Source organism: Salvelinus alpinus, chromosome 26 (assembly GCF_045679555.1).
Source record: "Salvelinus alpinus chromosome 26, SLU_Salpinus.1, whole genome shotgun sequence".
NCBI classification, from domain to species: domain Eukaryota; kingdom Metazoa; phylum Chordata; class Actinopteri; order Salmoniformes; family Salmonidae; genus Salvelinus; species Salvelinus alpinus.
In genome coordinates, this window is record NC_092111.1 from 10835975 (window position 1) to 10850758 (window position 14784).

Here is a 14784-nt window from a genome sequence, read left to right on the forward strand (position 1 = left end):
GTATTTTCTCCAATGATATCAAAGGCTATTACAATTTTTTTTAAACACTTAATCGTAGAACACCACAAGTTATTCAAGTAATTGTTTCCAAAAAAGAGGCTGCTATCGAAGCATCATTTTATGGTGTATTACCCCACATGTATGCTTAAAATTGGACCCGTTTTGCATAGCTGGTGCATGCGCTATGAAGCAAAGCATAATTTCTTTAAAAAACTATGAAAAAGCTTCAAATGTAACTAAAACATTGGCAAAGAAACACAAGTCAAATAGCATACAGTTGGCAGACATTTGACACCAACAGTCATGATCGGTCCAGGTAAAATGTTATCTTTAAATGTGGTGGACTGGGGCTGTAAGATGGCTGAGACTCTTCAGGTACCAATTGACACCACGGTTTTAAATGTTAAATGGACCAAACACCATGGAAATATGTATCGTTTAGTTTGTCTTAAAGTCCATTGTGAGATGCCAGTTTTTCAGAAAATCCACCATGTTTTTGTTAAAGATGAGAAGTTACTTTTGCCATACAAACAATGTCTTGATGAGCATATAGAGTTGGGTGTACAACAGAGGGACCTTATGTAGTTGATGTTAAATAGCTTTTCTGTCACAAAGCATTTGATATACAGATGTCTTACAGTTGTGGTGATTGAAGTTTGTTTATTGTCCCATACTGTTTCCTGTGACTCTAAAAACTGCACAGTAAGCTCTTTAAAACCAAGATGTATTGCAATAATGGCTTTTTTATTTACTTTTAATAAAGGGGGGACAGATGCCAAAATGTCATTTTATAGAGGCCACAATTTTATTTTATCAGTATTTTTGATATGTGAGATGCCAGTTTCACAAAATCCTCCATGTCATTGTTAGATGTATTGAATTGCAATATTGAGCTTTTTTATGTACATGTATTAAAGTGAACAGAGGCCAACATTTCATTTCAGTCCACAATTTAATTTTATTATCATCAGTATTTTGATGTATGTATTGCGAATGTCTTACATTTAAGAATAAAGTTCTTTGTTAAATACTGACTTCTGATTTATTGACGTTAAGTTTAGTTGTACAAATGCTATGCTTGACTGATAACATTCAATTCTATATTGCGTGAATTGGCAGTAGAGTTGTTCCCATGTTACTCTAAATAGAGTAAATTACAGTTTGTAGAGTTAAATATAAACACTGAATAGAGTAGAAATAACTCTGAAAATTGAACTCTGCAACAAGAGTATTTTTTACTCTCTTTAGACTGGAACCAAATGTTATCTTTTGTAGAGTATAATTGTATTCAATTTGAGTAAAATGTACTCAGATAAATGTACTGTGTAGAAAGACCAGAACCTAGGAAGAAACCTAGAGAGGAACCAGGCTATGAGGGGTGGCCAGTCCTCTTCTGGCTGTGCCGGGTGGAGATTATAACAGAACATGGCCAAGATGTTCAAATGTTCATAGACGACCAGCATGGTCAAATAATAGTAATCACAGTAGTTGTCGAGGGTGCAACAAGTTAGCACCTCAGGAGTAAATGTCAGTTGGCTTTTCATATCCGATCATGTCAGGGCATTTCATATGCAGCAGCTGTTAAAAGGGTTGAGGGTTTGAATGGTGCACTTGAAGAGTAATATGGTTGTGGATAGGCCTTCACTGCAGGCTGCAGGGGTTTCCTTTCACCAGCAGGACCCAGGTATTTAAAAAGTTAGGAAGGTGGACGTTTATAGCTATGATGATAAATGGCACTGCCAAGGTGGAGAAAAGGTCCAGGAAGATAAAAATAATTGTGGAAGCGGCAGAGCAGTTCCTGGGGTTGAAAGATTCTGCGAAGGAGTTACATGGAATATTGTCACAAGTGTAACACCCTCTCAGGGGAGATATGGAGAATTGAAAGAAGGAAGTAGTGTGTTTTGTTTTGGCAATGTAGCATTTTTATTTGGGTGAATTAGGTTAGTTTCCCTATCACGTATGGATTTTCTTTTTACCTTGTTTTCGTTTCGACCAGTCCAGTTGGCGGCGGCAAAACACCCTTTTGGGTTGAACTCAGCCATAAAACCCACAGAAGGAAGAAGGAACGCAACAGATATTTGTGAAGGCGCTTTCCAACGACATATACTTTTTAAATACGGATATAGCTTAAGAAAACGGTTGTAGTTTAATTAGCAAGATGTATAGACCTAATTTGATGTTTCTTGTTTTATATTTTTCACTAGAATGTATTTGCCGGAGCCAAAGCGGTAAGTTGTGTACTCGATATCAAAAGTGAAAGTAAACGTTTACAGCCAGGCGTGGCAAAAGAATAATAAAAAAATATTCATTTTAAAATCGCTTACCATATATACAGCTGTGGTCTATTAGCATAACAGTCTACTTGTTGTAATTGCATTGTAGCATTTCTAGTCGACCTTTACGCCCGTTCCTTCATCCATTGTATCGCTTACTGGAAAGCTATTGCGCATTTACAGGCTAGGCACGGTGCAATAACAACACAAATGTGTAAGGAAACCGATAAAATACATTGCGCTTTTTTACTTTGCTTAGAACAACAAGGCATAGCATTATCTACATTTTTTATCACAAAGTAAAACATGTGCCAAGAAGATTTTATGTTTGTAATGTGTTTGCAATTTTACAGTAGCCTATATACTGATAATGACTACTGCAATTTTACACACATTTGTTTATTCACAAAAAAAACACATGACAACTAACATAACACTTATACACTCACTGATAGACAAGGACGGTCATACAATTTTATAATACGATATACAACAACAAAATAACAATACATGAACAAAGGAAAAAGGAAATACATTTGATTTATTTTCTTGATATGGTAGAGAATCCGGGGGATAGCCCCGACCGGGACTCAAACCTGGATCTAGCGACTGTCAAGCCAACAACTTAATAATTACACCAAGAGGTCCGAGCTACTTGATGAGTTCGGTTGGTGTTTTGTTAAAGGGATATTTCAAGATTTTGTCAATGAAGCCCTTTATCTACTTCCCCAGAGTCAGATGAACTTGTGGAGACCATTTTTAAGTATATGCGTCCGGTATGAAGGAAGTTGGTGGTACTTTTGAGAGCCGATGCTAACTAGCTGTCATTGCGCTAACGCTATTTAGCAGTTGCACTAACGTTAGAGGTAGTTTCACAAGCCAATGCTAACTTCCTTCATTCTGGACACAGAGCCATAAACAGTTGTTCACCTGACTTTGGGGAAGTAGATAAAGGGCCTCATGTCCAAAAATCGCAAAGTATCTCTTCAATACATTAATATGAAATAGGTTGATTTATAAGTTGCAGAATGTGTCCCACTTCTCACTAATGCATGAGTTTGGGCTTATTTGTTATTGATATGCCACCTACCATTTAGACAACATCATGCAAGGCCTCTCTGACACTATTAATTGAATACATTATTTTGTTGGCCGTTACAGCCCTACAGCATGATAGAGATAAATATTTAACATGCAGTCATTTCCTATTCATGTTTTACAGCATAGTCTGAGTAACATGGAGAGAAGGCAGATTCAGACAAATTATCTCAATGTTAAAAATGTTTTCCCTACAGACATCTACTCCCTGAATTACATCTACACTGCCCTGTCAAAGCCACTAGAATTGCCTGGTATCCATGAGTTCACTGCCATGGGTCTGATGAACAACAGACAGATTGATTACTATGACAGTGTGTCAAAGAAGAAGATTCCCAAACAGGACTGGATGAGGGAGAAGCTGCCAGCAGACTACTGGGAAAAAGGTACTCAGTCACGCAAGAGCAAGGAGCAGTGGTTCAAAGTCAACGTCAACATCCTGATGGATCGCATGAGGCACAACAACACTGGTGAGGGAACACCTGCAATCTATCCTACGCTCACCATTAATCTTTTAAAATTGTAGGTCATTAGTTATCCATGTATATTGTCATAGAGGCATCATTGACTGTCTTTTTCATTTGTTTTTCCTCTCAGATGTGCATATTCTTCAGTGGAAACATGGTTGTGAGATTGAACGGCAGAGTGACGGCAAAGTGAAATTCATAAAGGGCACCGACCAATACAGCTACGATGGTGACGACTTCCTGGCCTTTGATGATGTCACTATGCAGTGGGTGGCCCCAGTTGTTCAAGCTCAGATGACTAAGAGGAAGTGGGACGGGGTGCAGATCCTCAACCAGTACACCAAGGGATACCTGGAGAAGGAGTGTGTGGACTGGCTTTCCAAATTCATGGAATATGGGGACAAAGAAATCAGTAGGGCTGATTGTGAGTACTTAAATAGTATAGCCTAACAAACAAAAACAACCATTTGTACATGTGAGATCAGAAATAATATTAATGTTCTCTGTTTATTCCCTCTTTAGCCCCTCCAAATGTCTATGCATTTGCTAAAAAGGCCAAAACTGCAGGACATGTCCGACTGACCTGCATGGCCACAGGTTTCTATCCCAAAGATGTAGAAATGCATATTAAGAAGAATGGTGTTACATTAACCACACATGATGGAGTGCAGTCTACAGAAGTCCTACCCAATGATGATGACACCTACCAGATCAGGATGAGTGTGCAGATCCCAGAGGCAGATAAGGAAACTTATGAATGCTCTGTCAGCCATAAAACTTTGAAGAAGCCATTTGTGGTAAAATGGGGTAAAGTATGGCTATTTTGGTTTAGTGTTATTGATGGTTAATATGGTTTAGTGTTGTTATTGATGGTTAATATGGTTTAGTGTTGTTATTGATGGTTAATTTGGTTTAGTGTTATTGATGGTTAATTTGTTTTAGTATTGTTATTGATGGTTAATTTGATTTAGTGTTGTTATTGATGGTTAATTTGGTTTAGTGTTGTTATTGATGGTTAATTTGGTTTAGTGTTGTTATTGATGGTTAATATGGTTTAGTGTTGTTATTGATGGTTAATTTGATTTAGTGTTGTTATTGATGGTTAATATGGTTTAGTGTTGTTATTGATGGTTAATATGGTTTAGTGTTGTTAGTGATGGTTAATATGGTTTAGTGTTGTTATTGATGGTTAATATGGTTTAGTGTTGTTATTGATGGTTAACATTTACATTTAAGTCATTTAGCAGACGCTCTTATCAAGAGCGACTTACAAATTGGTGCATTCACCTTATGATATCCAGTGGAACAACCACTTTACAATAGTGCATCTGACTCTTTTAAGGAGGGGGGGGGGGGGGGGTTAGAAGGATTACTTTATCCTATCCTAGGTATTCCTTAAAGAGGTGGGGTTTCAGGTGTCTCCGGAAGGTGGTGATTGACTCTGCTGACCTGGCGTCGTGAGGGAGTTTGTTCCACCATTGGGGTGCCAGAGCAGCGAACAGTTTTGACTGGGCTGAGCGGGAAGGTTTAGTGTTGGTTTAGTGTTGGTTTAGTATGGTTTAGTGTTGTTATTGATGGTTAATATGGTTTAGTGTTGTTATTGATGGTTAATTTGGTTTAGTGTTGTTATTGATGGTTAATATGGTTTAGTGTTGTTATTGATGGTTAATATGGTTTAGTGTTGTTATTGATGGTTAATTTGGTTTAGTGTTGTTATTGATGGTTAATATGGTTTAGTGTTGTTATTGATGGTTAATATGGTTTAGTGTTATTGACACAGGAAACAATCTTAATTTGAACTGAACAGCATACTAACAACAGCTTTGCAAGTGAAGCAGGAACGAAACTGATGTTAGCTTCTGGTTACATATTGTTGCTTTTTATAAATACTCTGCCTTTTGTTTTTCAGATGGAGAATGTTGTGATTGCAGTAGTTTCGGTGCTGTAGTCATTGGGACAGTCATCGCCATTATTGTAGTTCTGATCTTGGTTTCGGGGGTCCTGTTTGTTCTGCACAGAAGAGGGACAATTGGTAGGTCTTGATTTATATCAATTAAATTGTGTTTTTGTTGTTAAATGTTAAGAAAATATTAATCAAAGGTACTGCTATGAAAGGTGGGAACTACGGCCTAAATCCATATGAATTATAACATTTCTATGTATTTTTCTCTTTACACATCAAAGTGATTCCTGGCTTGAGAACTACAGGTTAGTATCGCAGCCTCTCCCTCGGTCTGTATACATGTCATTTATCAACATAATGGTCAAATTGTTACGTATAACATACTTTTGATCCTAGTTGTAAGGACAACATGATGCTTTTATATCAAAACTAACTGTTCATCCAATTGTAAAGACACCCTATATAACAATCAAGCATTTACTGTGTTTAGATATACTTTTTGGTTCTGAAAAAATATGGCCTATTTAAGACACTCATTACATTATCCTCTTCTGAAGAGAGTGGTTGCATTGAATACATTGCGTTAAAATTTACTTTTGAAAGTCACAGATAATTCTGTTTTTTCTATGTACTGAAACTTTAGATTGTGTTTTTCCAGCTACTGGCAATGGAGTGGAATTTTCTGGAGTGAACACTTTCGAGAATGGTAAGGCAACAGAGTCTGTAATGTCACAAATAAACAAATTACAGCACATGAAGTTAGGTGTTGCCTCAAGGAAAGTTGCTTTTCTGTGACGGACATACAATATTCACAAAACTAATTAAAGGCTGCATTTTATAATTTAACATTTTACAGATGCTCTTATCCAGAGCGACTTACGTAAGGGTATACCATTTCTAGTACTGGTCCCCCGTGGGAATCTAACCCACAACTCTGGTGTTGCAAGTGCTACGCTTTACCAAATGATCCACGCGGGACACTGTAGAATTGTATTGTAGCTATACATTCACACATCTACTGACATCTTCCTCTGTTTTTCTTTAGCTAATCATTTTTTAAATGTTATTTCACCTTTATTTAACCAGGTAGGCCAGTTCAGAACAAGTTCTCATTTACAACTGCTACCTGGCCAAGATAAAGCAAAGCAGTGCGACACAAACAACAACACAAAGTTACACATGGAATAAACAAACATACAGTCAATAACACAATAGAGAAAAAGTCTATATACAGTGTGTGCAAATGAGGTAAGATAAGGGAGGTAGGCAATAAATAGGCCATAGTGGTGAAATAATTACAATTTAGCAATTAAACACTGGAGTGATAGATGTGCAAAATATGAATGTGCAAGTAGAGATACTGGGGTGCAAAGGAGAAAGAAAAAAAGAACAGTATGGGGATGAGGTTGTTGGATGGGCTATTTACAGATTGGCTATGTACAGGTGCAGTGATCTGTGAGCTTCTCTGACAGCTGGTGCTTAAAGTTAGTGAGGGAGATATGGGTCTCCAGCTTCAATGATTTTTGTAATTCGTTCCAATCATTGGCAGCAGAGAACTGGAAGGAAAGGCGGCCAAAGGAGGAATGGGCTTTGGGGGTGACCAGTGAAATATACCTGCTGGAGCGCGTGCTACAGGTGGGTGCTGCTATGGTGACCAGTGAGCTGAGATAAGGCGGGGCTTTACCTAGCAAAGCCTTATAGATGACCTGGAGCCAGTGGGTTTGGCGACGAATTTGAAGCGAGGGCCAGCCAACAAGAGCATACAGGTCGCAATGGTGGGTAGTATATGGGGCTTTGGTGACAAAACGGATGGCACTGTGAAAGAGTGCATCCAATTTGCTGAGTAGAGTGTTGGAGGCTATTTTGTAAATGACATCGCCGAAGTCGAGGATCGGCAGGATAGTCAGTTTTACGAGGGTATGTTTGGCAGCATGAGTGAAGGATGCTTTGTTGCGAAATAGGAAGCCAATTCTAGATTTCATTTTGGATTGGAGATGCTTAATGTGAGTCTGGAAGGAGAGTTTACAGTCTAACCAGACACCTAGGTATTTGTAGTTGTCCACATATTCTAAGTCAGAACCGTCCAGAGTAGTGATGCTGGACGGGCAGGCAGGTGCGGCAGCGATCGGTTGAAGAGCATGCATTTAGTTTTACTTGCATTTAAGAGCAGTTGGAGGCCACGGAAGGAGAGTTGTATGGCATTGAAGCTCGTCTGGAGGTTAGTTAACACAGTGTCCAAAGAAGGGCCAGAGGTATACAGATGGCAATGGTATACAAGTATACAGATGGCAATGGAGTGGCTGTAATGGGGTTAAAAGCAAATAGCAAGGTAAGACAACAGTCTTCAATCACACAAATAAACTAAATCAATTAGGTTAGGTGTTGCTTCAGAAAGTTGATCGTAAATTACACATAAATGTATTCATAATGAGTTCTACAAGTATGTGTAAATACGATCCAAATGATTGTAGATTTTGGTTTTGCTGTTCTCAAAACATTGAGAACATGGCTGACCCCAGTATGAGAGATTATCTGTGTGATCATTCACCATAGTCCAAAGGTTTCCTTGGTTACTCTTTAAGACAAGCAATGTTAGTATGATAATGAACATGCAGGGAAATCTGAGTTACAGTATGCCAGAGAACAGAACAAGGCACTATTATCAATCGCATATACACTAAAAAACATTGTTTGCTTACCACACAATCAGCATATGTTTCATTAACAAAATGGTTTCATGATATTTCAATCCTTATCAAATTTTTGGGGTGGCCAGATGTTGGGCAATATCAAATTACTGTATCATCTTTATGGACAGTTATTTTACAAATGTTTTATTTCATGGTTAATAAATAAAATAAATAGCTATGTGATACAAGTAACCCATAATTAATTTAGATGAAATAGATTTTGCAGTACTTTAGATGACTGCTTTGTCTGACATTGTTGGTTGTGAGTTGTTTTTCCATGTCATTAACAATAAGTAATCAGTGTAACTACATTTCCCACTGTAACTCGTGTTCAATCTAATAATGCACATCTTTTCCATGTTGTCTAATTATGTGCAGGTGGATAGATGACCATTGGTGGCCAAACTTCCTGACCGGACCACGAAGGAACATTAATTCATTTCATAATTTTATAGGATGGCTATTGATAACACTATTCAGTTGCACGTTTTCAATCTTATAAGCTAGTGATGGAAATTATAGTTACTTTGATTCAATGTGCTAAAAACTGCTGCATTTAATGGTTTTTGCTGTTCTTGAGTAAGTACTTGCTTCCAAATAGAGACTCATAAGTGGGGTGGATAGGCACCGTTTGGGTCGTACATTTCATTGTTTTACTGTTACAGAGGATGTTACTGTATGGAGAGGCATCTTTAAGGTTATTGTATCATTCTTCAGGGATTATAACTAGACTTGTACTAGATCAGGTACATAAGCCAATTGGCCAATTAATGACATGCTCATATTTTAAGTAACATTTCAAAAGAGTTATAGACAAACATTGCAAATACTCTAAATATTAACAATGCTCTACAATATTAAACAACACAATTTGTACATATATTTGCAGGATCTTAAAACAAGATATACAATACGGTAAAAACACCAATGAAACACACAAATGTGTTATAGAGAAAGTGTGCTTATTTGTTAATCAAAATATTACTTGAAATGTAATTTGTTATGCTTTTTATTTCAACCTAGGGCCCATTTCATAACCGTTCACTGGGTTACCAGGCTAAGACAAAGCTACACTCTTGAATGAATATACAGTGGAGTTTCTTTTAATATCACATTTTAAAAATTGATTTATGGAGAACACAAATAATTCCAACATGCAGCCTTGAAGGTCAAGACAAAAATATTGTTTCTCTTATGCCAGAAACCTAGTCAGTGTTTTTTAATGAATAGGGTCTCTAGTGTTATGAACTCTACCTGTGGACTAAATGCATTCACCAAATGATTTAATACATTTTGCGTAGCATTGCTGTTACTATTTACTAAACCACTATTTTACAAGGCTTATTGCATACATACATGCCCACGGACGTACACACACGTACACAATGTATGTAACCTGTACTGCTTTTGAAACATCCTGTATGATTTGTTTTTCTGAAAGAAATAATTAAAAAAATACTAATAAAAGCCACTTTTTTGCACATTCTATAATTCAACATAGGGTCTACCATGTATTCAACAGTACATGCCAACATTTAGTTTAAAAGTTCCAAACGTATAGCCTGTTCCACATGAATTTATCTACAGGAGGATAGTTTTGGCTAATGATAACAGAATTGTAAGCAACAGTGCATTTGCACATAATTCTGATTTTGAATGGTGTGCAAAGACAAGGTTTGACTATTGCTTATGAAGTACAGTTGCATCAGAGAAGAGACTTTGGACTTTGTATAACACCTGTTCAACTTAATGATCAGGATCAACATTGGAGTTTACTTGTTAGAGAACGCTAAGAGCACACAGTCGTAGCATTGTGGGGCAGACCTGAATTAGACACAGAATTTAGTATATTTGTATATTTTAGGGTCATACAATACATGTGAGGGTTCAAAATGTATTTTGTTGTAGTTTTGCTCTTGTTTGGGACACTTTCAACAGGGAACAGCAGTAAGAAAGATTTTACTTCTAGAAAATGTATCATAAGTGAAAATGCGGTTGCCCAACAGATTGACGGCACATTGAAATTCATAAAGGTCAGTGCGACCAATACAGCTACGATGGTGACGACTTCCTGGCCTTTGATGATGCCACTATGCAGTGGGTGGCCCCAGTTGTTCAAGCTCAGCTGATTAAGAGGAAGTGGGACGGGGTGCAGATCCTCCAAATTCATGGCATATGGGGACAAAGAACTGAGGCTAATAAGGACTGTGAGTATGTACAAACAACCTGCCATTTGAATGGTCATCTGAACCTTAAATATTGTAAATGTGGATGACAGAAAATAAACATTCCTGTTCTCTGTTAATTCCCTCTTTAGCCTTTTTCATAAGTACTCACAATCATCCCTACTGAATTGGTATGGTTAAGTCTTCCCCCCACCCCCTTTTTTGCATTGTACTTTAAAGTTAATCAATTATTTTGGCGTTTTAGTAAAATATCAACAGTAGGCTATGTAGCCTCCATTAGGATGTTGACTTTGAACCACTGCTCCTTGCTCTTGCGTGACTGAGTGCCTTTTTCCCAGTAGTCTGCTGGCAGCTTCTCCCTCATCCAGTCCTGTTTGGGAATCTTCTTATTTGACACACTGTCATAGTAATCAATCTGTCTGTTGTTCGTCAGACCCATGGCAGTGAACTCATGGATACCAGGCAATTCTACTGTCTTTGACAGGGCAGTGTAGATGTAATTTAGTGACCATTTATCCACTGGTCACAAAGAGTGAAACATGAGTTAGTTGTGACTCCTGAGTAGAGATAAAATGCTTCTTCAAAGACCAAAAGAATTGAGGACGATTGTTTTAAGGCAGGGTTTCCCAAACTTGGTCCTCGGGACTCCAAGGGGTTCACGTTTTGGTTTTTGCCCTAGCACTGCACAGCAGATTCAAATAATGAAGTAATAATCTAGCTTTGATTATTTCAATCAGCTGTGTAGTGTTACTGCGAAAAACAAAACGTTCACCCCTTGGGGTCCCGAGGACCGAGTTTGGGAAATGCTGTTTAAAGGAATATCAAATTAATTGGAATTCTAAATGAAGGGATGATGGTGATAAAATGTACCTTAATCAAACTGTTACATTTTATATTATTTGTATTTAATAATCATTCAATTTTTTGTTCACCACTTAGCCTACAATGGTTGTTGAAAGAGACCAAACTAAAAAAACGGATCTTTGATCAACGAAATTGGACACTAGGCTAGTCGGCACCATAGCATTTCCAACCAATCAAATGGTCCTTTTCTGTTGCCAGGTGAGATAGTTTTCACAGGTGTACAGTCAGGTATAGTCAATGTACTTGGCAGCAACAGGCGAATAATAAAATTGTAGCCTAATTATCAATACAGTTTTAAGAACTAAATAAAATGTTGAGACGTTGTAGTTATTAAGTAACAAATTATTATTTTTGACAGTTCACGCACATTTCTTGTGTCAACAGAACAATAAATAACTTAATAAAACAACATTTTCACATGATACAATAATTGAACATGAATTGTCAACATAATAATTTCTTAATATGATTTCTTTTTTTACTTAGCAACTCGGCAAAAAAAACATTTTAGTTACAGAAATAAACATTCTTACCGCTGTCCATCGTCGAAAGTGTCACAAAAAGGAACCAAGGTAAGACAAAATCAATTTTGAACGCACACATGAATGAAGAACGGCCCGAAAATAAGAAGACTAATATGCCTAACTAAAGTCTGCTTCAAATTTCCAGGTGAACTGGACATTGTGACAACAGAGTACCTTGGCTTTCACAACCAGGAGAGCTCTAGTCTTTCCTCATGGAACGTGGTCAAACAGGTCAAACAAGTTTGGTTGGTTATGTAAACTGTAACTGTACAATAGAAATCAAATTATGGTTCCAGCACCAATACATCTGGTAAGAAAAACATGAAAACACAAATGTTCATTTTCTATATATAAAATGTGATTCACAAAAATGTTATTCAAGTGAAAACACATTTTGTTTGGCACATTTTATTCTCACAAAGAATCCCACTACGATTTTCAAAAGATCAAAATGATCATAAACTAAGAACTTCATATCCAAGCCTATCTGATCAGAATCGTAAATGCTTGGAAAGGAATACATCCAGATTCACAGTATTTGTTGATTAACAAAACAGAATCACACGTTCCTTGGTTTGGATGCGCTGTCAGTCACTTTAATGTCTGAGAGAAAAGAGCAATAAAGTCATTATGGGAATGACTGCTTGCTCTTAATACTCAGGGCTATAGCTGCAGTAACAGTAGGAATTCTAATAACAATAATACAATAATTTAGAGAACTCTATGAATTACAATAGAAGTTTAATATTACCAGAGTCGTGGGTGGACAAGGACCCATTTCATGAACCTAAAGAAATACATAGTGGTGTGTTATTGTTACATGTCCATGTAGTCTCTTGATGTTGATATTTGTTGGGGTGTTTGGGGATGTTGGTTAATATATGGTTTTAGTGTCAATGCCTGTAGTTGGATGCAGGGTGGTATGGCTGCTGGCACCTAATCTGTTAAGTGCTCAGATACCATTTGTTATACAATCAACAACAATTGACACCAGAAAAAACTGCAACTTTTAAGAATGAGATGGGAGGCCATGATTGTATTACTTTTTTAAATGTAAAATAAAAGGATAAATTATGTTACCTCCATTTGTCAGCATTGCCTCCCTCTCTAGACGTTCGTTGCTGCCTTGAACTGGAACAGCAGAACTAACATCAGCACTTCCACAGTTTCAGCTGCATTCACTATGTACTTAAGAAATATACAATAAAATAACTGACAATACCTTTTAATAACATTACCAGAGTCAGTGCTGCTAGCGCCATCTTTTATCACTGGGAAAAGATAGTATTATCGTTCTTTAATTAGATACAGATATACAGTATTGAGTGTTAAATAGGCTCATAGCCTATAAGCACATAGCCGCGTGAAGTAGGTCTGCTGAGGGTGCTGCAGAACCCTGATTAAAATAAATCATAGAAATTGTGAACTTGGCCTTTATTTATGAGGCATTTCTAATTTATATTCTTGAAGAATCAATGGGTATGTATAATGAATTTATAAGTGCAAAAATGCATGTAGCAACGACAGATTTCCCCTTTAATTGTGAACTGCTTTACAACGCTGATATTCTGCATGATCGTTACAGATTGAATCGAGCTCTTAGAAAGGTGTCCAATAGATTTTCTTTACCTCAGTACAAATCACATGGTAAACGTGATAACATATGAATCTTAGTTCTTACATCAACCCATGAAACAATGAGTAGTTTACATGCACACTAATAATTCGATATTAAACTGATTATGGCAGAAGGCCGAGTATGGCATTAGTCATGTAAAAACCTTACTCTGCTTACCTTAATCGCCGTAAAATCATAATCGAAGTAAGCATACGCTGATTAAAACACCTGTTCTTCTGAGCAATCTTTCGAATTATTAGGACATGTAGAGCTTAATCAGCGTTCCAGCTGTGTATTTGATCTGCACATGTGCAGAACCGGGTAGCGCAACACCCCTCTATTATGCACGAGTGAAGTGAATGTTCCCTGAGACTGTGGTCTTGGGGAGAGCAGTTAGTGATATTCGTCAGTTTTAAGTATAAAAGTATCTGGATTAGGCCATAAACGGAGTTCCTAGATAAGTAAGGCCTGTTCATGTGTGTTTTTGACCTACGATTTACCACACACACCAGCACGCATGCACAACTTACCGGATACCGTGGGATTTATTTTGTGGGATCTTTTCAATTTGGTTTTAAATTGGGTGTGCAGAATGATGGAAATGTTTGAAATGTTTGTAAAGGGTTTCGGAAGGACAGGGAAAGAAAAGGGCTAGGAAATATTGAATGGTGTCGAATGCCCTGTATCCTGACTTTCTGGTGAGGCCTGATCAATCTCATTAGAAATGATCGAAACAGGTGGGATTTAATTATAAAATGAATAAGAAACACCAGTCTTACAATTACTTTATGAGATACTATTATTTCCTTATGGAGTTGTACATCTAAGTTGATTGGTTATTCAATGTAATAATTTTTGAGTTAACATGCAGCGTTGTTGGTTTTTGAATCACGATGTGAAATGTGTTCAAAGGGGAAATTACCAGTTCCCTGGGGCTCTGGTCTTTGGGTAAATACACAAATGTATTTTGTTCAGTCTGCATATAGAAGGGAAAATATGTTAATAAGGGTTGACAGTTACTCCAAATGGATTGTGATATGTGTATTACTGATTTCACTTTTGTTTTTGTTTCAATACAAATTTCCCCAGATTGGGTCTGCTGGATTGTTGGGATACCCCCATGGGTTATGGTGCTACCTCCCTGATCTGGTAACTCTTCCG

At 37.3% G+C, this 14784-nt stretch overlaps 1 protein-coding gene across 2 annotated transcripts; it reads left to right on the top strand.

The window, feature by feature from the left end:
* Positions 1–1923: 1923 nt before the first annotated feature.
* On the top strand, positions 1924–9902 carry LOC139554676 (major histocompatibility complex class I-related gene protein-like). 2 transcript variants are annotated; one of them, XM_071367700.1, is made up of 8 exons: positions 1924–2228; positions 3569–3841; positions 3969–4262; positions 4361–4435; positions 5748–5870; positions 6023–6046; positions 6400–6447; positions 8810–9902. In XM_071367700.1, exons 1-8 carry the CDS (start codon positions 2159–2161, stop codon positions 8815–8817), a joined length of 915 nt encoding a protein of 304 aa, XP_071223801.1. In that variant the 5' UTR covers positions 1924–2158; the 3' UTR covers positions 8818–9902. The 2 variants fall into 2 exon arrangements, with proteins under 2 accessions (XP_071223801.1, XP_071223800.1); XM_071367699.1 differs by having other exon boundaries at positions 1926–2228; positions 4361–4645.
* Positions 9903–14784: the final 4882 nt, after the last annotated feature.

Coding starts and splice junctions, on each gene's coding strand:
- LOC139554676 (XM_071367699.1), top strand. CDS start 2,159: ATGTATAGACCTAATTTGATGTTTCTTGTTTTATATTTTTCACTAGAA. Junction 4,263..4,360: donor AGAAATCAGTAGGGCTGATT/GTGAGTACTTAA, acceptor TTCCCTCTTTAG/CCCCTCCAAATGTCTATGCA. Junction 5,871..6,022: donor GCACAGAAGAGGGACAATTG/GTAGGTCTTGAT, acceptor TACACATCAAAG/TGATTCCTGGCTTGAGAACT.